This window comes from Rattus norvegicus, chromosome 10 (assembly GCF_021556685.1).
Source record: "Rattus norvegicus strain SHRSP/BbbUtx chromosome 10, alternate assembly SHRSP_T2T, whole genome shotgun sequence".
NCBI classification, from domain to species: Eukaryota; Metazoa; Chordata; class Mammalia; order Rodentia; family Muridae; genus Rattus; species Rattus norvegicus.
The window spans coordinates 17295872-17323139 of record NC_141543.1 but is presented as its reverse complement, the minus strand read 5'-3'; the positions used below and the strand labels follow the sequence as shown (position 1 = coordinate 17323139).

The 27268-nt window shown below is 41.8% G+C and overlaps 1 protein-coding gene and 1 long non-coding RNA gene across 5 annotated transcripts in view; one reads left to right on the top strand and one right to left on the bottom strand.

The window, feature by feature from the left end:
• The window catches only part of Crebbp (CREB binding lysine acetyltransferase), a 127204-nt gene that overhangs the window by 93135 nt on the left and 6801 nt on the right, over nucleotides 1-27268 (bottom strand). For all 4 annotated transcript variants that reach the window (XM_087573832.1, XM_087573833.1, XM_087573834.1 and 1 more), the window contains 1 exon segment: nucleotides 729-1438. In XM_087573832.1, the coding sequence (XP_087429958.1) occupies nucleotides 729-1438 (710 nt within the window).
• On the top strand, nucleotides 14622-19709 carry LOC148002769 (uncharacterized). Its single transcript, XR_015631467.1, has 3 exons — nucleotides 14622-14969; nucleotides 15128-17709; nucleotides 18041-19709. It is a non-coding gene; the product is annotated as an uncharacterized LOC148002769 (long non-coding RNA).

Below are 27268 nucleotides of genomic sequence, written 5' to 3'. Positions count from 1 at the left end.
CAACTTTAGTGTGCCAGCCAGTGGAGACAGTCTACTTCTCCAACAAGCTCCCAGATGAATCTGGTACTGCTGGTCCAAGGACCCCACTTTGAGAACCATTGTTCTGATGTTTTCACTGGGACACAAGAGTCTACAAATCCCTCTTTCCACTGTCAACAGTGGCAAGAGGCTGACCATCTCGAAACATAGCTTCTGTGTGAATAGAACGGAGACTGTGACAGTAAACATATTCCCAAGTAATACTAAGAAAAGAGCAGACAGGAGGCCGAGTAAAGAAGCATCCTTTACCAGATCCCCTGATGCATTGAAAAGCTAGTTCTCAGCAGAAACTGGGCTTTGACAGTGTGATGCCATCTCTAGATCTCCTTTCTCCAGAAGTAAACCTGGCTATGCCTGTAATCTGAGCACTTAGGCGGCTACAGCAGAAGGACTGTAAGTTGATGACAACCTAGGCTTCATGAGACTTCAAAGCAAATTCCCACCACCACCCCAACAAGAAAAATTTTTTTTCTTAAAGATAAGAGGTAGAGATTTATCTGAAAGGTACTTTAAAAACAAAACAAAACAAAACAAAACAAAACAACAACAACAACCCGTTTCTTTCATGGACATGTGAAACTCTCAAGAGAAGGAATAAAAAGGAGTCCCAGAGCCCCATGTCTCCATGCTATTTGAAAGTACATGCCCATCACCATTCAAGACACATTCAAGCACTTCAGCTCACTCACCTTGGTCATGCCTCCTGCCTGTGCCGTATTCAGTCCAGCATGGCCAGCCATTTGTGGAGAAACCTGTGTCAAAGTCTCAGCCAGCACACTGCTTGTGGCCCCCTGCATGGCTGGAGCAGGGTAGGGCATTCCAGCTCCCCTTCCTCTTCCAGCAGCCCCAAGAGATCCATTCATGACTTGAGCTTGCCCTTGTTGAGCCTGATTCATTAAGCTATGGCCAGAGTTACTATTGAGAAGGCCTGGGTGGGTCTGGTTGAAGTTAGCATTCATGCAGATCCCAGGTCCAGTCTGTGATGTGGCAGGACTACTGGTCACCAGCCCCACTTGCTTTTGTGCTTGCGGATTCAGTGCTTGGGAGGCAGGGGGAGTGGGCCCAGAGGTGCTGGCTGCCTGTTTGGGCAGGCTGGGTGTTGATGAGTCTCCTGGGTTCAGAGGGCTCTTGCCCATGGCACCTAAACTGGCCATGCTTGTACTGTTCGGCTGCCCCTGAGCCTGGCCACCAAGGCCCTGCTGCACAGGGCTGCTGGCACTCACATTGCCTATCCCGGGGGTGATGCTAGAGCCGCTGCCTCCTCTAAGAAGCTCTGACAGTTGTTTATGTTTGGACGCAGCATCTGGAACAAGGTTCCCACTGTTTAAAAGGCTTAATTCTCCATTGGGGATCAGCTCATCAGGAAGATCATTTTCCAAGTCAAACAATGATCCAAAATCTAGAAATCAAGCAGAAATGGAAATGAGAATCTAAAAAAAAAAATGTTAACAGTTCTCCAACTGTCATGTATTATAATCTTAACCTAATAGAACATTTCACACAGACTACTAGCATGTCTTAAAAGTAATGTCAACCCAATAATGAAACATTTATTTGGGGAGATAAAAAAGGAAAAATATTTTTTCAAATTCAGAAAAAGGAAATATTAAACAATAATGAGGAAAGAGCCAATTCCTTTTTGAAAAAAATCATATCCTAAAACAGTAATTAAATAATATGGCGAGAGGAAAAATACAGATGCACAAAATAAAGTATACTAATGAGGGTTGGGGATTTAGCTCACTGATAGTGCACTTGCCTAGCAAGTGCAAGGCCCTGGGTTCGATCCTCAGCTCCGAGGGGGAAAAAAAAAAGTATACTAATGAGTGTTTAAAAAATTCACTAAATTAAGATGCTTTTAAGAATACAAGTATTTAAAAAAGAAGAATGCAAATATGAAGTCAGGTATGGTGGTACACACACGTAATCCCAGCACAGGGCACTGAAGATGGGACAATCAGAAGTTCAAAGCCAAGCTTGGTAACTATGAACATAGAGTTCAAAGCCATCTGGAGCTACATGAGGTCGAATCTCAAAAAAAAAAAAAAAAAAAAGTAGGCATGCAAAAAAGTAATTAAGCATGGAGTTCTATGAACAGCAAATGAGGAGAAATTAAACTCAACCTATGTAATTACATATTTGAAAGTCAAACTTTTTTTTAACATACTAGAAAATGGCATTAGTGGTTTTCGAAGGGTTCAAGATACATGTAAAAAATACAGACACTAAAACGTGGTTAAGACATAGTAAACCTTCAAGCTCTTTGCACTACATGAGACATGCCATAGGGAATGACCAGTGACTCCCTGTAGAAATGGGCAAGGCATATAAGCAGGTAACCATCCTAAAGGAAGACAACACCGTAAACACATCAGTCTTCTTGGTCAGCAAACAAAATTTAAGCAATTTCCATTTTCTGCCTCCTTTCAGAGTAACCCTCCTCTACAGCATAGTCTTGCGTACATCACTTCTATTCCTTCATTCCCCAACCTCCAGTGTGCTCCTCAGCTAGCTGCCTGTTTAGGCAAATGCAAAGAATGAAGTGTGCACACTACACCCACCACAATGTTATCTGTAACAGGAAGGAAAAAAGAAATTGAAAAAACAGCAGTAATAGCAATTCAACCTAATGAATGCGGATGATATACCAGAACCCCAACTCTACTCTAGGTCCCCACGCTAGCTGTACAGTTTGGGTACCTAACTCCGCCAGCCTTTCTGTATCTCACTCTCCTCATCTGGGAAACAGAGCAATAATGACCCCTACACAAGGAGGGGTGCCAGGAGTACTAGATGAATTAATGAATGAATATCACTGAGGTCTATCAGTAATATAAACCTAAGAAGAATTAGTTTTTACAGTCTGGCCGTGGTAGCTCACACCTTTCATCAACCCAGCACTGAAGAAGCAGAGGCAGGTGAATCTCTGAGTTTGAGGCCAGCCTGGTCTACAGAGTGGGTTCCAGGATAGCTAGGGTCACACAGAGAAACTGTCTCAGAAAAAAGGAGGAGGGACAAGGGGAAGAGGAAGAGGGGGAGGAACAGGAGGAGGAGGAGGAAGGAAGGGAGAAGGGGAGAGGGAGAGGGAGTATGGGGGGGGGCAGTGCTCCTGTTTTTGGTTTAGTTTGTTTTTTTTTTCCAAGACAGGGTTTCTCTGTGTAGGCCTACCTGCCTCTGCCTCTCAAGTGCTAGGATTAAAGCAGTGTGCCACCACTGCTCAGCCAAAGTATTTTTAACAACTGAATTGGTAAAGTCTGAAATGTTGAACTACCTATCCCTGGAACTTATCTTCAAATATCTTGTTTTATGTAAAAATACACTTTGTAAAGTTAAAACCATTTACCTGAACTTTTTTGTTTTCTTTTTTTTTTTTTTTTTTTTTTTTTCCCGGAGCTGGGGACCAAACCCAGAGCCTTGCGCTTGCTAGGTAAGCGCTGAGCTAAATCCCCAACCCCTTACTTGAACTTTTAATTCAGCTGTTTTAGCCAGCACCTCAGAATACACACTATTTTTCAGCCATTAACACAAGCTAGAGATGCCATGTAGATCAGTAATCCTTCTGTATCCTCTCTTGGCCGAAAACCATAACTCCAGCTCCACACAGATCAGATACAAACCACAACTGTGCACACTTTCTTTAGGCGTTCCCTGCAGAAGTGCCAAGTCCCTTTTTAACCCCTATTCTCTGCACTTACTGGCCTGGCAAGCCACCTGATTATACTAAAGGAGGTACTAATGCAGAAGAACACACACAGCAAATGGGTTCTGCAGTACCACAAACTAACTGTGAACACAAAGTCCTTTTCTAAGGACTTTAGTATGTCATCTAAGAACATCTTTTTAAACATAGTCACAGTACATTCGTCAAATTCACAATAAGCCCTTTCTACTATATATAATATTTTATGTGTTGTCTTCCAGACTTTGCTTCCCCATTCTACAACCTTTCTCTCACACACATGCACACCCAGGTTCATATTTATTCTCTATTTAGTGGGTTTTTTTTTAAAGCTTAATTTATAATTATGTGCATGTAGCAAGGGAGGAATAGATTGGTACAGTGCCAAGGGGGACAAGAGGAGAGCTAGAGTAAGCCACATAACATGGATGTTTGGAACCAAACTCTTCTGCAAGAGCATACCTTTTTTGGGGGCTGGGGGTTGGGAGGTGGGGTTGGCTTTTTAAGACAGGGTTTCACTGTGTGGCCCTGGCTGTCCTCAAACTCAAGCAGTCTGCATGCCTCTGCCTCTTGGGTGCTGGGATTAAAGGTGTATGCCACCACTGCTAATAGCAGTACCCAATTTTTTTTTAAAAAAAAAAAGATTTATTTCTTATATATAAGTACACTGTAGCTGTCCTCAGACACCAGAAGAGGGCATCAGATCCCATTACAGATGGTTGTGAGCCACCATGTGGTTGCTGGGAATTGAACTCAGGACCTCTGGAAGAGCAGTCAGTGCTCTTAATCACTGAGCCATCTCTCCAGCCCAGCAATACCTCTTCTTAACTAAGCTACCTTTCCAGGCAATTGCTTTGCAGAAATTCCTTCATACAGGGTGCCTCTTCTTGGTTAATTTCAAGATGGGAATCTGATCCTGGAAGTGCAGACAACCCAGAAGACTCTCCTAACTAATCAGCACTAGACTCCAGACTCCAGCCCCAGCCAGCACTTCTTTAATCTCCCCTTTTCAATGTAGTTCTCCTCAATCCTTTACCAAGAAAATGGAACTTCATCCAAACCAGTTGAGTCTTATTATGGCAAAATCAGGTTTCCTTCTGATCTGCCTGGGATGAGGAGACTATGTCAGGCACTGTGAATCAGCAAACACAATTCAAATATTCAACCTATGAATTTTCTATGGACTCTTTTTTTTTTCTTTTTTTCTTTTTTTTTTTTCCGGAGCTGGGGACCGAACCTTGCGCTTACCTACCACTGAGCTAAATCCCCAACCCCTATGGACTCTTGTAAGCATCTCAAACACTTTCCCCAGAAGAGGGAGATGAAGGCAAAGAACAGGAAATAAAGCCAAAAGAAACGTTCAGGTAAGTTCGTAAAGGCCATGTCAGGACCCCTGTTTGATAGAGAGCAATGGAAAAGCTGAACCCAGGAGTTCAGGTCCCTACTTAAGTATTGTGTTAACACTTGGCCATATATCCTTGGTGCAAACTATTTCTTTTCTTCAATCTAGTACCCTCATCTACAAAGAAGAGACAATCACATGGAGAAGTTACAAAATGACAAAAGGTGGACTAGAAAATCCTGTGCCACAGATAGGGGTTAATTTATAATCCCCTGAAGATAAAGAGGTATGGTGATACACACCTTTAATGTCCCACATCCAGGGGGAAGCAGGGGCAGAGGATCTCTGTGAGTTCCAAAACAGCCAGGGCTACATAGTCAAGCCCAATTTAAAAAAAAAAAAAAACCTTAAGCACAAATTCACTCTGACAATTTTTTACCTTTACTACTTAATTACACTTTACCACTCAACAATCAGACATAGTATTTTGCTACTTAACAAATACACAAACACTTTATTATTGCGAATGACCTTTTACCTGATAATAACTTTGGTTTCAGTTTTTATTAGCCTGTTACCATTTTGTCTTTATTGATCACTCTTCTCTGTGTAGCCCTGACTGTCCTGGAACTCACTCTGTAGACCAGGCTGGCCCGAAACTCAGAGATCCACCTGCCTCTGCCTCCTAAATGCTGGGATTAAAGGGGTGCACCACCATCCTGTTTCCTCCATCTTCAATGCAGACATAACAGCTGTTTAGTTGAACAACTGCTGCACCCTCCCCCACCAGTTCAAACATGAACGTGTGTACAACCAAATGCCCTAAGCGTGTAGCTCTGGGGTTTGGTTTTGTTTTTTATTGTTCTTATTGTTGTTGTTTGGTTTTGTTTTAAGACAGCTTCTCACATGTACTCCTGACTGGCTTAGAACTCGCAAAGTAGACTAGGCTGACTTAACTCAGAGATCTGCCTGCCTCAGCCTCCCATATGCTGGGACTAGAGGCAAGAGACACAGCAACAGGCTCAGGGTGTGGCTCTTTTAAAAGACAGATGGCAGATGGTCTGCAAACTATCATCCTTCTCACCACTTTTCCCTATACTCTACTCTTAAAAAAAAAAAAATCAAAAGCAGGTGAAAGGGAAGAGCCAGTACACAGCTGTGTGACAAAGGCTCTCACACCACAGTGTCTAACAGTGAGCTGAGGGACAGCAATCAACCCCATCTGAAGTATCAGCTCAGAGCTACCATTTCCAATCCCAAAGCCCTGGGAGAATGCAAAGCTGCAGAGATAAAGGGACACCCTCCTTCCAGGCCCTTTTCTTTGAGCAGAAGCTAAGGTCACACATCAAATACCAACATCTCCTGTCATACTTCATGGTTAGAGACAGGTATGTTCCCAATGCTGAGGCTGAAGTCCATCCCTTTAAATGAGCTGATACACTAGAAAATGAGCTGTGATTCCCCATTGCTACTGAACCACTGAAGCTAAGGAGGTACATATGTGGGAAGAGAACAGTATGAGGACTTAGGAAAGAAAACAACAGCCAAGTAAAAGAAACAAAGGACACTAGCTCAGAAACCCAACTCAAGTCTGTAGACCTTCAGGTACCGATCACTTCAGAACACTCCAAATGGTTCCTTCCCTGCCTAAGCTATGAGCCGGAAGAGGTGAGTACTCATCTATAATCCCAGCACTGACAAGGCTGATACCGGTTTGCAAGTTATAGACCAGCGTGGGCTACAGAGCAAGATTCTGTATAGAAAAGCCAAAACAAACCTATTGCTGGCTCAAGAGGAAGAAGAAATATAAGAGGCAGGGGAAAGGAGAGGGGAAGTAGGGAGAGGAGAGAGAAGGGTAAGGAGAAGGGGAGAAGAAGATAAGTAGGAGGGAAGGGGAGAAGGAGTAAAGGAAGAGAAAAAGACCAAGACAGAAACATCAGTATCTCAAATTTAACAGTGAACACACACAAACTACTGCTGGATACTAAGAAAACTGCTCATTTCACAGAACCAACCATGAGGATTGGTCAAGCACGAAGGTCTGTGACTATAGTCTTAGCCACTTAGAAGGCAGAATCCAGAGGATACGAATGCAGTGAGACTGTCCTTAAGAAGACCCAAGTGTAGAAACACACAACTGTAATCCAAGTTATTCAGGGGGCTGAGACAGAATCGAAAGCTCAAGGCTTTGGCAATTTACCAAAAATAAATAAATATATAAGTAAATAAATAAATAAATCAAATTAAAATAATAAAATAAAATGGGAGAAAGATACAGCTCAACAGCAGAACACTTGTCTAGCATATTCAAGGTCCTGGGTTAAATTCTCAGAACCCCAATCAACAAAAACCAGGTAAGTGGGTGAATCAATGTATGCAATCAGTAATATCTGACAGCAGTCACAAATCTATACCAGCCATCAAATTACACCTTCTGTGGGTTTTCTAAAATTCCCTCTTTTCTTGTCTAGCATAGCATACATAATCCCAGACTTGGAAGGTGAAGAGAGGAAAATCATGAGTTCAATACCAGCTAATGCTACATGAGACACTGTCTCAAAATTCAAAATATAAAATCAAATAATCAGTACAAACAGGGGCTTGGGAGATAGTTCAGTTGGTGAAGTGCAAAACCAGAGTTCAAACCCTAACACTCAAGGAAAAAAAAAAAAAACAAGCAAGCAAAAAAATAGAACTACAGTGTTATTCATCCTAGCCCTGGGAGGAAGCACAGGCCCATCTGACGCTCACTAGCCACCCAGCCAGCCTAATTAGTGGGCCTCAAGTAAGACCGTTTTAGGAGGAGAACAGAACTCCAGAGGCATAATACCTGAAGGTGACCTCGGACCGTCACACCCATGTACAAACGCATATGCAACATACACACATAGACAAACACTACAAAAATACAGTACTGTCTTCAAACCTCTTGTTTTCTTTTTTTCTGCATTACATTTGGAGGCAATTACATGTCTGAACTGACAGAACTGACATTTGTATCAAAGCATGACGACAAGCGACCTTTCATACCCTCTGCTGGCCAATGAGCGCTTACACTCTACAGACATACTTCACTGCTGAACTCAGTGAAAGCACTGACATGTTATAGATCACCATTGTCAACCCAGTGCCTTGGCATAAAATGTTTGTATTAGGCACTCAATAAACATCACACGATATCAATTATACAAAGCCAATTTTAGCAAGTTCTTATCTAGAAAAAGTCATAAAGCAGTTACTTAATACACGACATTCTAAAACAAAACAAAAAGTCATAAATTCTCTTGGAGTGTTACATGTTTGACTCTCTCCCTTTCCACTATGTTTCAGAGGGGCTTTGGTGTCCTAGAATCCTTCATTCTATGGCTATACCTCAGTGTCCATGAGTCAGATCCTGAGGCTGACACAAAGGCCAGCCATAAAGGAAGAAATGGTAGAGAAATAGATGCTTTTTTTTAAATCCATTCTAATTATGCATATGTGAAGAGAAGAGGTATATACACACAAGTCCATGTGCCTGGAGGTGTCAAAGGGGGGCACTGGATCCCCTAGAGCTGAGCTGCGTGTCCCTTGTTGTAAGCCAACCAATGTGAATGCTGGGAATGAAACTGTGACCCTCTACAAAAGCAGCAAAGGTTCCTAACTGTTGAACTATCTCTCCAGCCCAAGACTGTCTTGTATTTCCCTAATTCCAGGACTGAAGCCCCTTCTTGGGAGTATTTTGTCTCCCCACCCATTCTTTATTTCTTTCTAGTATCTGTGAAATATATCTGCTTTCTTTCATTTTTCAGAATCTTCTAGGCTTTCTTTTTTTTTCTAAAAGATTTATTTATTTATTATATATAAGTACACTGTAGCTGTCTTCAGACACACCAGAAGAGGGCATCAGATCCCATTACAGATGGTTGTGAGCCACCATGTGGTTGCTGGGAATTGAACTCAGGACCTCTGGAAGAGCACTCAGTGTTCTTAACCGCTGAGCCATCTCTCTAGTTCTAGGTCTATGTCTCTTTTGACATTCACTTGTACTATAACTTGACTACTCGATGTTCTTCTCAAATCTTTTAAAAGCTGAACACTTCTACTACACCTCCACCTCCTTGGAAAACTAAAAAGAAATTCCCAAATCACTCCTGGGTACAATATGAGATAATGCCTATCTATTAGCTCAATTAAGCCAGTCCAGCACACACACGTGGGCGCGGGCGCACGCACACGCACACACACACAGTGTATAAATCTTTAATGCTATATGATAAAATATGACTTTGTTAATTTTTGCATTTGGGGTAGTTTGTTGGGTTTCTGCTTTTTTGCGACGGTGTCTCACTGTGTAACTCTGGCCGCCCTGACTACGATGGCTAAGACGGTGTCTTACTGTGTAACTCTGGCTGCCCTGACTACGATGGCTAAGTTGGCCTCAAACTCAGAGATATCCTGCCTCTGCCTCCTCGGGGCTAGGATTAAAAGCACGCGCCACCACAGTTGGATTACGTTAAAACATTTTTTTGGGGGTTGGGGATTTGGCTCAGTGGTAGAGCGCTTGCCTAGGAAGCGCAAGGCCCTGGGTTCGGTCCCCAGCTCCGAAAAAAAAAGAACCAAAAAAAAAAAAAAAAAAAAAAAAAAAAACATTTTTTTGTCAAAAGACTTGGGATAAGACATACTAGAAAGTACACATTTAAAGACAGCTGGGTAGATACTCTCATGAGGACCACCCTGTACTTTCTCAATGTATTTATCAAAATATTACTTTTTATACACAAATGGGAAGGGCTGTCTGGTACAGTGGATATGGGTTCAAATGACAATCATTACCACTGCTGTCTCCCTGACCTGATCAGGGCAAGCTTTCCTTGGCAAGATCAGAGTACACAGGCAAGCTGTCCACAGGAGGCGAGATGCAGGAACTCAATAATAAACTGAGTACATTGAGCCTAGCATGTAGTATGAGATCAATAAACATCAGTTATTACTGAGCTCAACTGTCAAGGTCCCAGCACTCACACCTGTCCAGAACAGGGCCAAGGACTACTACATTCTCTATAGTTCAGCCCTGATAATATTCTCAGCCTGAATGACTTGTGGCTTATTTAGCCTTGGACATCCTCGTAATTATACAAATATATAATGCAATTGCTCTCCAATGATGGGGACGGAGTGGGGGGCAGGGCAGCTTTATTAGCAGCTATGCCAGTATAAGTTTATCTGTGTAATTATATAAGTTTCCAAAAGACACTCAACTTTTTTTCCTCAGTGACTGTTAGGAAATAATTAAAGCAAATCTCTCTAAAACCTTCTGTAATTCAGGCTTTTATATACAGACATGATACCATATAATTACTACAGAATACTAATGTTTTAATTCATTCTGACTTGTTTGGTTGGTTGTTGTTTGTTTACTTTATTAGTTGGGGGTTTTGTTTTATTGAGGCAGGTTCTCAGAATATCCTGGAACTCACTATGTAGACAGGGCTGTCCTCAAACACACACATTCTTATCCCTGCTTCCCAAGTGCTAGTATTAAAGGCATGTACCATCATGCCCAGTTTTTCATTTTAATAGTGATCTGTGTGAAAAGTTTCATCTCTCCTCAGAATAACAAATCTGTTAGAGACAGGCTCCACTGTGGTCGACAGTGACTTCCTTCTCTATCCCTCCCTAAAGTGGAGAACAAGACACCTGCCCTGGACAGTCCCTCTTTGCAGAAATGACTTGCCAGGTTTATGTCAGTGCTTGATAAGGCGTGTTACAGAGGACTCTATCCGGAGGCACTTTAAGGTGACAAGCCACTTCAAAAGTTCTCCAAGTATATCACACATACTATACTACTGCAAGCGAACAGAAGGAAACCAAGCAAGGTGATTCACTGAAATCACTGAATAAAACACAGAACCTTACAAAGTGTCATGTACATCACAGAGGAAATAGCTAATTTTACTAATTTTAAAAATGTACTTTATCAGGTTGGCAAAAATGGCTCATTGGGAAAAAATGGTTTTCCTGCCAAGTCTGACAAACTAAATGTGCTTCGCAGAACCTACATGGTGTACACACACACACACACACACACACACACACACACACACACACACACACTCTAAATAGATAAATAATGTAAAAAAACAACTTTTTAATCCACTGTCAAGTCAGAATAGTGATTAATACCTAAAACCCCAGCTTCCCAGCTGGGGCTTGTCAACAAGGCTAAGGCCAGTCAGTATTACACAGAAAGCCCAAGGTAGCAGGGTTAGAGAGTAAGACCCTGTCTCAAAACAAATATAAAGAAAAACATATTTGATACAATTTTTAAGAATTATTTGACTTGGAAGAGATAAAATCTATTTTATATGATTATTATCAAATGTGAGCATTTTGTTTCTTTTCAGATGCATGTCATGACCACTAGGGTACTAGAAAACATGTTTCACTGAACACTGTTTAACTTTCCACTTTAAGACTCCACGACAAGCAAGGAATGGTAACACAAGCCCACAATGCAAGTTTTTAAGGAGATAGAGGCAAGAGAATCTTCAGCTCAAGGCCAAGCTGGGATACTTAACAGGACCTTGTCACAAAACAAATCAAAACTTAACCCAACTGATCTGAATGTTTTTAGTTATGTCCTAAACCATCAAGTCCTAGAAACTATCATCCTCCTATGTTAATTCTGTAGACAGTCATATGGAAATGCCATTCAGACTACTAAAACAGCTAAAGTTTGTTTCAATGTAGTGTGTTCACTACCTCCCTGAGCCCTGAGGAATAGAGAAGAACCTTCATAAACACAAGGATGGTACAGGAGGCAGCTGTCACAGCAGCAGGTCACCAGTTCTACAAGATGACTCAGAAGGCCCTAATAGTTACCTGGATTGTCTGGAACTAAGATAGGAAGAAAGGGTTATTTTCTGCCAGCATGGCTGAAAGGGGCTCAGACCCCAGGAAATAATACAACCAGGTGCCTGCTCAAGCTACAACTCAACCATTGCTGGGGAGAGGGGACAATCTTGTCAAGAACAGTCCTGGAAGAAGAGGAATGGGGGCTACAACTGTACCCCCTCACAAGTAAACATTTAGATCCAGATGTGTGCCTGGCTAACTGTCTAACAGCCACTTAAGCAAGCAGAGATCAGTAGGCCAAATCTTTAGGCCAATAGCTGTGAGTTACAAAACAAGCAGGTAGCAACATCAAATCAGTTGAAAAGGACAAAGAACATATCCTGGATGTTAAACAAAGTTACATATCACAAAATAAAAGTATACATAGGCTATTGAGTGTCCAAAACAGGAAATCAATTCATTAAGTACAAAAATAATCCATTAAACACAGGGATGTCTCTGTGATATAGAAAGCCTTTGTCTAGTATGTGAAAGGCCTTGGGTTCAATCCCCAACACTACAATACCAGCAATAATAAGTGAGTAAATACAGAAGAAACTAATATTGAGCGTAGAGTCTTTTTTGGGTTGTAATCCCAGCACCTGAGAGGCTAAGGCAGGAGAGCTGCTGCAAACTCCAGATCAGTCTGTGTCTCAAAAAATTTCCCCCCTCATAAAAATGAAGAGGCACAAAGGACAGAGAAGTGTCAGCTGAAGTAACTGAGCACTGAGCCCTGTGCACTGTTGGCTGATGTCTATAATACCTCAGCATGAAAGGCTGAAGAAGGAGGATCTCCAAAAGTTCAAAGACAGCCTGAACTAAATATTAAAACCATGTCTAAAAACTAAAATGAACAATTATATTAATTACTAAACTGTGTCAACAAATATAAATGGACCACTTAGAGATGTTTACACCGAACATATATGTGCTGTTTTTCAAGGCTTCAAGATTTCATCTACATACATGCTTTTGGAGGACAATCTGATTAAGTCAAAATTAGAGAAACAGCAAACTAGCTAGGTGGTAAAGGTGCTTGTCACACAAGTCTGACAACCTGAGTTCAACTCCCCAAATCCACATGAGTGGAAAAGAGAGAACAAATTCTAAAGTTGTCCTCTGACTTCCACATGTGCCATGGCAGTCAACACACACAAACACACCCAATAGTTTTAATTACAAATGCAGGTCAGTGAGATAGTTTAGCAGTTAAAGGCACTTGTTGCCATGCCTGACAACCTAAGTTTAATGCCTAGGACCCCGCATGGTAGAAGAAGAGAACTGACTTCTACAAGCTCGTCTCTGACTGCTACTGGACGGACGGACAGACAGACAGGCAGAGTGAGCAGGCTTAAGACAGCTCAATGGGTAAAGATACCTTCCACCAAGGCCAAGGACCTGAGCTCAATCCCCAGGATACATGTGGTGAGAGAAACCAATTCTGAGAGTTATCCTTTCACCTCCACAGATGGTTCCTGCCATGTTTACTTACAAATTAGTAAACAAATGAAATTTAATTTAAAAAGAAACCTGAAAATGGCTCTTAATAATCACATCTTTGATCTGCCTGTTTATTTGCACATTTAACTTCACAGGGCTGTACATTAAAGCACTATTTGTGAAAGAAAAAAATAGAAATACCTAATATTCATCAGTGGGAGCGAAAACCAGTAAAACACCAGACTAGAAGATGATCTGATACCTCTTCACGTAATAACACATGTACAGAACACACTACCTTGGTCAGGAGCAAAAAGATGAGGAGAAGGAAGGAATCAGGCACTAACTATTCAGGCACATCTGTCACCTGAGAGATAAGAGGTGAGGAAGGGAGGAAGACTTCACTCCTGACTTGAGCCTTATTAACTACTAGTGTAAGGAGTTATGGAAACTGGTATTTTTAAAGTGGTGCTCAGGCCCAGTAACCAACTTCACCACCCATAATAAATGCAATGGCTCCAGGTGCTCCAAGTTCCAGCTGGACTTTGCTACTAAGAAGATAAAACCTGAAAGAGATTTAATATTAGCTTTAAATATTGTTTTCACGTGGGCTTAAAATGATGAAAAGTGGGGGAAATTACTTGAAGGATGGATTAACTATTTTTTTCTAAATAAATATGATGACAATCTATATGTAACATTTTGTATTTAAAATACAGAACCATAAATATTGCTCACATCCTGAAATCAAGACAGAGTGTAACAAAGGAAGTGACAACCAAAGCCACTGGCAAAATACAATCACATCTTATCTCTGTCCCACATTTAATAGATTCTCCTAACGATACAAAAGTATGAACTTGTTATTAGATTTTTACTTGTGTGTGAATGCATGTGTGTATATGCATACAGGCACATGTGTAAAGGCACATATGTAAGAAGAGGACAACTTGGGCTGGAGAGATGGCTCAGTGGTTAAGAGCACTGGCTGCTCTTCCAGAGGTCCTGAGTTCAAATCCCAGCAACCACATGGTGGCTCACAACCATCTGTAATGGGATCTGACGCCCTCTTCTGGTGTGTTTGAAGACAGTGTACTTATATATAATAAATAAATCTTTAAAAAAAAAAAAAAGAGGACAACTTACAGAATTTGTTTCTCTATTTCTCTGGAGGTCCTAGGGATTAAACTTAACTTGTTGACAGGAACCTCTGCAGACCCATGTGGAGATTTTTTTTTTTTTCTTAAAGAAAGGTGTCTTGAAATACAGAGGTAAGAGATTTCCTGGCATTCACAAGGTCTCAAACCACTGGAATGCAAGCAATGAACCAATCAATCAACTAACAAACAAGTGCTCTTATTTGCACTTACGTTTTTAAGTGGCCTTTCTTTCTTTTCTTTTTAATGCTTTCAGCTACTGTCTGCAGTGCTGTGCACCAAGCTCAGCATCTTGCCGGTGCTTGGTCAGTGCTCTACTACTTTAGTACATTTCAAACCCTGGTTTCGGTTTATTTCAAAAAGTTTTTAGAAAAATAAAATGAAAGAGAAAAGGCCTCAGAAATCCCTAGTTTGGGGTTGGGGATTTAGATCAGTGGTAGAGCGCTTGCCTAGGAAGCGCAAGGCCCTGGGTTCAGTCCCCAGCTCCGAAAAAAAGAACCAAAAAAGAAAAAGAAATCCCTAGTTCAACTTCCTGAAAACATTTCTAGAGACTGCTTAAACCGTACACATATGGGGGTTGGGAATTTGGCTCAGTGGTAGAGCGCTTGCCTAGCAAGCGCAAGGCCCTGGGTTCAGTCCCCAGCTCCGGAAAAAAAACAAAAAACAAAAAACCGTACACATATGATAAGTCTTTTATCCCTAAAAAGTCTTAATTTTCATCTTTGCTTTCCATTCTGACCTTTTATTTAATGACTTTCAAACTCCTGCCTTCTGCATCATCCACACCTCTCTGTAACCAGTCCTTTCCAGATCACCTAGAAGAACAGGGAGCTCAACTATACTTCAGAGAAGGCCCCTTTCCTACCAGACTTCTGGGTTAGTTTCAGTGTTTCATAATCTCTAATTAATTGAAAGACCTGAGATTAACATAAGTATTCTCAAAATAACCACGTAAAAAACTGATGTTTACGCTTAGTGTAGGCTATTAAGCTATCACCTAGATAAGCCAAAGGTTCTAAAGACCTTTTCTAGGAACCAAAAATGATATATAGAATGTGAGTATACAGAATGTGAGTGTGGTCTGGCTACATGGCATGCACCTTAATACAAGTACAAGCCTAATATCTGAGATATGAAAACTTCGGTTCTTCCAAATTAACCATGCAAACACTAAAATTATTGTTATTTATCTAAGCATATAGCACAAACACACTCGTCTTAGTCATGGTTTCTATTCCTGCACAAACAACATGTCCAAGAAGCAAATTGGGGAGGAAAGGGTTTATTCAGCTTATTTCCATGCTGTTCATCACAAAGGAAGTCAGAACTGGAACTCAAGCAGGTCAGGAAGCAGGAGCTGATGCAGAGGCCATGGAGGGATGTTACTTACTGGCTTGCTTCCCCTGGCTTGCTCAGCTTGCTTTCTTACAGAACCCAAGACCACCAGTCCAGGGACAGCAACCGCCCACAATGACCTGGGTCCTCCTCCCGCTTCGATCACTAGTTGAGAAAATGCCTTACAGCTGGGTCTCATGAAGGCATTTCCACAACTGAGGCTCCTTTTTCTGTGATAACTCCCAAGTTGACACACAAAACCAGCCAGTACGACGACACCTCACTGTTAGACTAAGAACAGATTGGGGAAGAGAGTGTCAGGAGATGGGTCAGCAGTACTGATAGCTCTTGCAGAGACCCAAGTTTAGTTTCCAGCACCATCATCAGGCAGCTCACAACCTCTTATAACTTGAGCTCCAGGAGACACTCTTCTGTCTCCTCAGGTGCGCGCGCACGCGCACGCGCGCGCACACACACACACACACACACACACACACACACGTAAAATAAACCTTTAAAGGAAAAGGAAGCTGAAGAGATGGCTACCCCCTACAAACATCTTTTTTAAAGATAAAAGAAGTCTGAAAACGAAAGATAGAATGAGGCCTACTCTTGCAATATTAATTCTTCCAATTCCTCTAAGATCCATCAGTAAAGTGTGTTTACTATAGGATCAGCATGTACAAGGGTAGTGTATAAAGAACCCACATGTATCATGCTTAGGGGTGCACATTACAGCTCTAAATGAGAGAGAAAAAGCCTTTAATCCCAGCACTTGGTACGTAGAGGCAGACAAACCTCTGAGTTCTAGGCCAGCCTGGTCTACAAAGAGAGTTCCAGGACAGTCAGGGTTACATAGGGAAACTGTCTCAAAAAACAAGAAAGGGGGTTTGGGGATTTAGCTCAGTGGTAGAGCACTTGCCTAGCAAGCGCAAGGCCCTGGGTTTGGTCCCCAGCTCCGAAAAAAAGAAAAACAAAAACAAACAAGAAAGGAAAAGAAGGTTTTAAAATGAGTTTTTAAATGCACGACTTAGGTTAGCTTTCTAGAGTTACTCACTGGGGAAAACAGCTGTTGTACTGTGATCTGGAGGACAAGACAGGCGTACACGTAAGTAATACAATGAACCTCTGGGGGAAGCAGAGGTGGCAAAGGCACTGCAGGAAATGGGTGAGCGAGCTGGCTGGCCACACCACCCAATTCAGTTCCACCACACAAAAGACCTCAGCTGCTATACCATGACCCAGACCCAGCCAAGTGCCCATCTCCACCCCTCACAAATGAACACAATAAGCACCAAAATATCTGTTGGATAAAAGAATGAAATAGTGGAGCTTAAACCAGCTATTGAAGGTTCCTGATTTAGGGTGGCCCAGGAAACAACTCAAGAAAACTGGTTTTTTTGCAAATTATTAGAGTGTTGAAGAGTTTACACCTCTAAACTTTCGTACTTCACATTTGTGCTGTTCCTTATGCTCAAAAAAGAGCCAACTGCCATCTCTTCATCCTCAGCTCTCAGCCCACAAGACCCTTCAGAGAGTTCTGCCCCATCCGGTGTTGCACAAGCCCAGTGCCCACTGTGAGTGCTGTAACAACAGACGTCCACGATCTGCTTTTCCCAGCATGAGTACATCCATGACAGCAGAGTCTAGCCCTGTCCTGTCACTCAATCAACCAGGGCCCACACGATAGTATAAACAACTATTGCCCCAGTAAATAACACTGAAAAATTAACCTAAGCCATTGAGTATTTCTGAAAATATCTTCCATTTTTAAAAGGATTCTGTCTTTAAGTCATAAATATCTTAAAGATAACTCTAGACAGGGTTGGGGATTTAGCTCAGTGGTAGAGCGCTTGCCTAGCAAGCGCAAGGCCCTGGGTTCGGTCCCCAGCTCCGAAAAAAAAAAGAAAAGGAAAAAAAAGGGAAAAAAAAAAAAAAGATAACTCTAGACAAATACAAGAAGCAGATGAGCTTAGAGCCACACTGTTGAAAACAATGGCCACTGGTTACACAAGGCCACATACTTAATTGTTTGTTTTTTTTGTTTGTTTGTTTTCTTTTTTCTTTTTTTCGGAGCTGGGGACCGAACCCAGGGCTTTGCGAGATCGCTAGGCAAGCGCTCTACCGCTGAGCTAAATCCCCAACCCCTACTTAATTGTTTTTAAAATTTAGCCAGACATGGTGGCCTACACTTGAAAGTGTAGCACTTAAGAGGTGATGGCAAAAGAATTAGAAGTTCAAGGCAAATCTCAGCTACTCAGTTTGAAGCAAGCCTAGGTTACTAAAACCCCTGTCTCAAACAAATAAAAGTAAATATATAACTTAATAAAGTTGAATAGTTCTTATATCAGACTTGTTATATTTCGAGTACCTGATGGTTCATGTGGGCTTTAACTCCTACTAACCAACACTGACCTAGACTCTAGATCACCAACATCATCTGAACAAGGGCAATGCCCAATCCTTTTCTCCACACTTAAGGCACTAATAAGAAGGTCATCATGAGAACAAGACTGACTTCACTTGACTTCACTTCCTGTCATCTCCATGGTCCCTGAAGAGGTTTCATGAACAGGTCAACTGTACAGGTAATGCTCTACAAACACCTGATCATCAGTGTATAGGATTCTACCTTTGGTTCTATTTTCAGTATTAGCTGTTAACTAGGTTACAAGTCTTAATTTGTAATGACACCCACAAATTAAAAGGAAAATTCTTTGTCCACCGTGGGACAACATTTGCTAGTAAAGAGCCATACATTAACATAGCTCGAATACAGAAGAGAATGGAAAAAGAATAACTCCCAATGAAAGGACTTCCCATCACAGAGTCTGTAGGAGGAGGAAACCCAACAATGCTACGGAGCTAGATATGCTCCCTCAAGGTCCATGGGTGAAGCAGAGATGAATAAGGGGGCACTGGCACTCTTCTCAAAAGGCCACCTGATCGACAAGTGCACAAGGAGCCCAGGGCCACTGTCTCCTAATGCTGCTTTCCATAAATGACAATTCTTACAATTTCTCTGCACTCAGATTTCCTTTTACTCTGTAAGCCCTAACCCATATCAAACCTTTGCTCTAAAACTGTAACTAGAAACCAGTTCCACTTAATTAGAGTTCAATTTCCAAATAAAGGACAGATCAAGTAGGGTAAAGTAAGTCACACAATTGCTTGTTTAGTAGGATTTCCAAACTTAGCTGTCAATTCATTCTTTCTACAGACTGGAGCTGAAATTGCACTAGACCCCATATGATGTGGAAAGTAAAACAGGGAAAAACTAACTTCTCACACTGTCCTGGTGAGAAGCAATATGGGTTTAGGTATGAGTCAAGGCATCATCCCTGTATCAATAACTTTGACCCTCACTGGTCCCAGGAGTAAGGAATGTCCACTATGCTCCCAATTAATTAAACAGTAATAGCTACCTCAACTGGCTCTCCGCCAAGCTCCACAACAGTCCAATACACACAAAGCTAATCAAACTACACGACAGCAGAATGCTGCAAGGAGAAGCTCCCTCTTAGAGCTCTCTGTCTCCTCCCTTTTGTCCCCAACACTAACATGGGAAGCCTCTGGCCCCAGTCACAGAGCTGCTGAGCTGGGAGCAAAACTTCCATGTCTACTGAGCCAAGGCCAGGGCTCCCTCCCAAGTACACATGTCTGGCTCTCAGTATAAAAAGCTCTGACATTTCCTTCAACTCTGAGTCATGCTTAGAAGGCTCTACTTTTAATCAGGTGACAAATACTCCAAATATTTTAATCCAAAAGAACTGGGTCAAGCTTTCATAGTCCATAACTATCAATGCAAACCCTACTTTTATTGATAGATTTCTATACTTCCTGAGTGTCATCATTCAACTCATAACTAAATACCAAACCAATTAAATTTTATTTAAATGTTACCCTAGCCTTCTCCATAGGTTATCCTCATTTTCTGCTGTTTCATTGGCTATGCTACTGTAAAGTTAGCAATGGGAGGCTGGCAAATGACTCAGCAAGTAAAGGCCCTGCAGCCAAACCTGATGACCCCAGTTCAATCCATGGAACCATGAAGCAGAGGAAGAAAAAACTCCCTCCCACAGGTCCTCAGACCTCCACAAGTGTCTTGGCACACATGCATCCACACACCCCCATACACACACCTACAAGGTAATCAAATAGGTAAACACATATAGGAGTAAAGAAAAATACAAAACTATTCAGGGGAACTAAGAGGGGAAGCTTTTCTGTTTTAAAAATAATTTATATTACAAGAGAATTGTACAGCCCCATAAAGCAGACCATTCTCTGTATTTAGATTCAAAGCATTAATTGAAATACTTTGTGTATACATTATTATTATAAAAAACAAGGCACAGGTAAAGATTGGCAAATTAAGAGATCCCCAAACATAACATATAGGACACTTAGGAGGAGGAAGAAGAAAGATTTTCATTGTCAGGTTTTACTAATCTTAGCAATGCTTCAACTAAACATTCTTTTTGATCAATAGAAACAAAACACAGGGGGTTGGAGGTTTGGCTCAGTGGTAGAGCGCTTGCCTAGCAAGCACAAGGTCCTGGGTTCGGTCCCCAGCTCCAAAAAAAAAAGAAACAAAACACAGAGAGGAAAATGTCACTAGAGAGAATATTCAAGTATTTCTTAACAGTAAGTTTTAATAGGAGTTCAACTTTTAGACACAGAACTAAAAAATAGTCTAAGGCAACTAGAAAAGACCCCACTAGTTTTTCTAGGACCACCACAGTCCTTTATACTGTGTAGAAATGGTAAAGGGCAAGGGCACTTTGCTTACTTCCAAGCCTTCCATACCCCATTCTCTCTGTGGGTAAAGCACCTTGGGACAGCCATCCAAGAAGGTCCAAGCTCATCTACAAGCTGAGGAGCATCCATGGAGGCCTCTCGGGAAGTACAAGATGCCAAAGCCCCACAACTGTCAGGGCAGGGTACACTGCAGCATCGCAGTACGGGCTTTTCTTTTAAGGCTAATAAGCATGAGACCAATAGGAAGGCATGATCCTGTTCCCTGTTAAAGCAAGATGACAGGACAAGGCAGGTCTGACAGATATGTTCCAAGAAGCAGTCAGGAGAGGGCCATCCCCAACTTCAAATTGTGCTACAGCACTTTAGTAACAGGAACAGCACAGCACTGACACAAACCGGAAGTGTGATCAATGGGATCAAATTCAAAGTCCAGACATTAACCCACATACGGATCGATGGACACTTGCTTTTTTATAAAGAAGCCAGAAATAAACACTGGAAAAGAAGACAGCATCTCTAACAAACTGGATGGCTGCATGTACAAAAATCCACATAGTTCCATATCTATCATCCTGCACAAAATTAAACTCCAAATGGATCAAAGACCTCAACATGAAACCAGGTACTCTGAACCTGATAGAAGAGAAAGTAGGGAGTCGCCTTGAACTCAATGGCACGGGAGAGACTTTCTGAATAGACCACTGTTAGCACAAGCACTAAAACCAACAATTAATAAACAGGACCTCAGAAAATTGAAAATCTTCTGCATGGCAAAAACACATGCAGAAGATCATCCAGACAAAGTGGCAGCCTACAGAACTACCAACTACACATCCAATAGAGGTCTAATATCACAGAAGAACTAAAAAAATATGTATCAGGAAAACAAATAATCCAATTTAAAAATGAGGTATAGATTTAAAAAGAATTTTCAATGGCTCAGAAGCACTTAAATGTTCAACATCTATAGTCTTCAGAGAAATTCAAATCAGAGCTACTGAAACTTCATTTTACACCTATCGGGATGGCTAAGATCAATAACCCAAGTGACAGCTCATGCTGGCAAGGATGAGGAGTAAGGGGAACACTCATCCACTGCAGGTGAAAGTATGAATTTTACACCCACTACAGAAATCAGTGAGGTGGTTCCTCATTCCTCAGGAAGTTGCGAAGTGATCTACGTCAGGATCCAGCTGTAGCACTCTTGGGCATATACCCAAAAGACGTTTCATCCTACCACAAGGACATTTGCTCAACCATGTTCATTACTGCTTTATTCATAACAGCCAGAAATTGGAAACAACCTAGATATCACTCAACAGATGACTGCATAAAGAAAATGTGGCACAGTTATACAATAGAATATTACTCTGCCATTTAAAAATAAAAGCATTAAGTCTACGAGTAAATGGATGGAACTAGGAAAAATTCATTCTGAGTGCGGTAATACAAACCCAAAAAGACAAATATGGTATGTATTTGCTTATATGTGGATATTAGCCATTAAGTCAATAATAACCATATTAGGTGTTAGGTCAATAACAACCACACTACAATCCATAGAACCAAAGAGGTTAGGTATGGAGTAAGGGACTGGGGGGGGGGGGGGAGGAATAGATTTTCCTGGGAAAGGGAAATAGAATAAATGGTTATGGAAGAATGGGGAGGAGGGCTGGAAAGGGAGGGAACGAGGAACAGAATAAGGGGAGAGAAAGCTAAAATTAAGGAACATTTGAGAGTATGGAAACCTACTACAGTAAAGACGTAGGTGCGGGGCTGGGGATTTAGCTCAGTGGTAGAGCGCTTACCTAGGAAGCACAAGGCCCTGGGTTCGGTCCCCAGCTCCGAAAAAAAAGAGCCAAAAAAAAAAAAAAGATGTAGGTGCACATGGGGGCACACACACACACACACACACACACACACACACACACACACACAATCTAAATGAAATAATGGGGGAGACAGGCAGGCACGCACACAGGCACTCACACGTGCACACACGCACACACTATCTAAATGAAATAATGAAGGAGACAGTCACCAAATGAAGTTTCCAGTACCAGGAACAGGTAATATCTAATTGACTTGCTGACCAAAGGAGTCCCATGAGAACCCCCAAACCCAGGCTGTTACCAAGACTACAGGTTGCTTTCTACAAGCTAAAGGCAAAGAAGGTGTTGGTGCAGTTTTTTGTGTTTTTTTTTTCTTTTCTTTTTTTCGGAGCTGGGGACCGAACCCAGGGCCTTGCGCTTGCTAGGTAAGCGCTCTACCACTGAGCTAAATCCCCAACCCCGTTGGTACAGTTTTAAATTGTACCACCTTTGCCTGGGAATGCACTCTGGCTCCTCCCAGCTTCCTTTTGCTTTACCTGCCTTTGCTCTGAAGGGTAACCATGCGACCAGTCCCTCCTGAGACCCTTGAATCCGTGGATAAAAAACACACACAGTTAATTTCTTTACAATCTCCTTCCTTGGCACAATTGCTGGACATTACTATCTCCTGCTGGAAAAGTCTGTTCTTACCAATTCATTATCTCTGACTCTCCACCTGCTTGAAACTTAGTGGCTAGTCCCACCTAGACCCTGCCAGACAACCTTGGCCACCCGCCTGTAGCCAGCTTCCAGGTCATCTTGCCTCATCCAACCTTCCAGATGGATCTAGTCAGAAACAGTCAAGCCCTCACCTTCTAAACATATAGAGGCTGGATAACATGCTAAAGTTAGCTCTGTTAAGTTTAACCAAATTTCCTAATTTTCCTACCCCTCCCTACCCCTTTAAAGAATTTTTCTTTGCCCCTATTCAACAGGAAGAAATCACAGAGATTCATCAGCTCAAGTCCCTAAGGGTGGGGTGAATGGTTCTGGTTACTTTATGAATTATAGATATGTTGTCATTTTAAGAGATACTTTACAAATGTAGCTTTGGACAGGGAAGAAACTAGAGAGCTTAGACTCAGGGATTTCTATCTTTCCTTTCCTCTTCTCCATTCTTCCTTCTTAGGTAAAGGAAAGAGGAGTGGAAGAAAAAAGGTAGTATAGAAAGAGCAGTGTCATAGAGGAAGATGATGAGGAGGTGGGAGAAAGATGAACAGAAGCACATGGCCCAGGGAAGTGGGAAGTAGTAGGATCTCATAACGAGGGAATAGAGTAGTGAAGTGGTGGATGTGCCCAAACTAGGCATGTGGCTTATAAATACTGTAGCTGAGTTGTGTGATTTTTGCATGAGCGTATTGGAGTGGGAGATTTACTGCAACAGGAAGGCCCTATTGCTGCAGACAACAGCTACACACCTCACTGAACATGGAGAAGTCAAGCTGGTGCCTATACAGAGTCCTACATGGTAGTATCTTAAGGACCCTTAACAATACAAAAGAAACTTACACACCAACCCAGTCATAAACCCTTTAGTCTACAATGGTGTCCTGCCTGCAAGATATGTTAGTGCAATAGTGTCACACACTTGTGGGAATGACCAACCAATACTGGATTTGACTTAAGATCCACTTCATGACATAAAAGTGATGATACTTGGACAGCCAAGAACCTAAGTAAACCAAAATACTACTACTGTTCTAATAAAAGAATACAGTAATAAAATGACCCCCTAGTGACATTCTGCTATACTCATGAACCACTGCCTTGTTCTGCCATCATCAGAGAAGCTTCCTCTGGCAGCAGCTGAAAACAATAGAGACCCACAACCAGAGTGAGAGACCTTGGAATACTCAACCCTACATGGGATTATCTCCATCAAATCCCTGCTCAGGTCTCAGAGAACCCTGTGAAAGAGGAAGCATAAGTGGACAGAGAGCATGAAGAGCAAGGCCCTCTGAAGCACAGAGACTGCAGCAGCATGCACAGGGCCTGCATCTGTCCTCTGATATATACGATGGCTTGCAGTTTAGTGCTCTATAGGACTCCTGAGTGTGTGTGAACAAGAGGGTCTAGCTATTCCTTGTGCCTTTTCTTGGGCTTGTTTCCTTGTCATACTCTGACTCTTTTATCTTTCCCTTAGAAGCCTGGCTGTTTTCTAATGAGACAGAATGTGGATGGATTCAGATGACAAGGAAGGTGAGAGGACCTAGAAGGAGTAGATGGAGGAGAAACCATAATCAGGATATATTATGTGAGGAATAAAAGTCTTATTTTCAATAGAAGGGCGGAAAAGAATGAGTAAAGAGGAGCCAGCTGTAGTAGCACACAACTTTAACCCCAGCACTCAGGAAGCAGAGACAGGTGGATTGCTCTGAGAGTTCAGGGTTGCCCTGGTCAACTTAATAAATTCTAGGACAGCCAGAACCCTGTCTCAAAAACAAAAGGGCAAGGGTACATGTACTAATATCAGATTACATCAGAGGACAAAGGGCATGCCCAAGAGTATGAAGGCTTCAGAGAGACATCCAATCACAACCAGAAGAATTATATAAAAGCTATCTATGTGTACATGACATCTAAGATGAAAGGACAGCCATAGCCAGCGTCCCATTTCCAGCCCTGAAGACAGAGAAAACAGTTGGCTTCCCCAACTGACTGATTACCACTATAGTACAGCAGGAAAGGCCACACAGAATTGGGAAGACCACTAAACCACTGACCTCCTCAGCTTCCTGGGATTCTACATACTGAGACGTTCAGAATGGTAGGCAATAAATACATCCCTTCTGGATTGCTCTTTCCACATTTTTATACTTAAATTGCATTTTGTATTTTCTTAGTTTTGTTACTAAGTTTGAGTGAACACAGTTCTAAGCCACTGAAAGGCAGCAACCAAAATCTTCTGTACAGTGTTAATACCTAACAGGTTTCTCAGACTGAATTTTAAGACACAAGAGTAGTAAGGAACAGAATAGAATCACATATCCAAGACTTATGAAGTCCATGAAATATGTTTCAAAATTACCAGAGTTTACAGAACACTTAAGTTTCTAAGATTTTAAATATTCACAGCTATCATGTTTCTAGTTTAAAATATTTTTAAGATTTATTTATTATATGTGAATACACTGTAGCTGTCTTCAGACACACCAGAGAGGGCATCAGATCCCATTATAGATGGTTGTGAGCCACCATGTGGTTGCTGGGAACTGAACTCAGGACCTCTGGAAGAACAATCAGTGTTCTTAACCACTGAGCCATCTCTCCATCCCCTTCTAGTTTAAAAAAGAATAATAAAGTAATAGGGCTGGAGAGACTGCTTAGTAAGCTGTTCTTCCAAAGTACCTGCATTCGATTCCCAGCACTCCCAGGGCAGCTAACTATTATCTATATTATCTAACGGTTATCTTTAACTCCGGTTCCAGGTGATTTAATGCCTGGTCTCCAAGGGCAGTGGGCAAACAAGGTGCACAAGCATACATGCAGGTAAAACACATTATATGCATAAATAAATAAATCTTCCATTTAAAAAGTCAAATGGAAACAAAAATCAATAGTACTGATTACAGAATTCTAGTTACAGTGAGGTATACAATGTCTACTTCTGGATACAGTGAGGATATACAACAGACACAGCTGCACACGGGAATGAGTGTGAAAACATGCACAGCTACTACAGTTTCTAGCCATTACTACTCCAATCACATTAGCAACCCTCAGAAATCCCCAGAAGATAAAACACAGCCACATACCCTAATAAATACAGGGCCAACTCCTGTTCATTGATCAGTTCCTCCAGGGCAGCTATTTTCCAGACATCACCTCAGACAATACTACAACAAAATATAATCATCATCCCATTTTACAAATGAGAAAACTGAGGTTAGGGAATGAGACCTGGCCAGAACCCACCAAGTAGGTTATCAATGGTGAGAACATCAAGATGTGACACTAAAAATTAAGAAAAAAAGAAACGAGAGAGAGAGAGAGAGAGAGAGAGAACACGAACAAACACCAAAGAGTGGTGACAAGCAGTGTAAAAGCAGTCTTAGAAGAAAACTAGGAGCATTTTCTTCAAACATCTCCTAAGGGCCTACTGCGTAAGTGAGCATCCTTGTGTTATGCTCAGTGTCAGTGGGGTAACTGTGGGGCATCTCTACCAGCTCTAACAGAGCCACTCACCATCTAGTTTCACAGAATAGGGAGGATGCTAAGGACTTGAGGTGACAAAGTAGTAGGAAAAGAATGCTGTGAGCTATAAGAACCAAAATGGCCAGCTAAAGAGCAAAGCCACATGAAGTATCTGTTACATTTTGTTAAATGTATTTGATTTCAAATACCGTACATAAATAAAGCTGTTACAGAACAGCAGCAACAACTCAAAAGAGATGCTCCTAATTGTGAAGTGGCCATTCTATCTACCTACAAGACACTGTCCAGGCCAAGTGCAAAAGTCTCAGCAAACCTGTGCCCCTGCTATGCCCAGCAGGCCAGTAGTCCCAAATGGTACTTACACCATGAGTCCCACACCACTCACATCATCAAGCTGTGGCTCAAGGGAAAATTCCCTGGATGCCAATTTCTACAATAAAGTGTAAAAGGAGACAGCAGTGCCTACATACTATCTATGGCTGAGTTCTTGCCAAAATGACAGAGTACAATAGTTAGAGCTAGAGACCAGAGGCACCACAGAGCCAGAAATACCTCTCTGGTCTTTTACAGAAGTTGTTAATGGCTGGAGAGATGGCTCAGTGGTTAAGGGCAC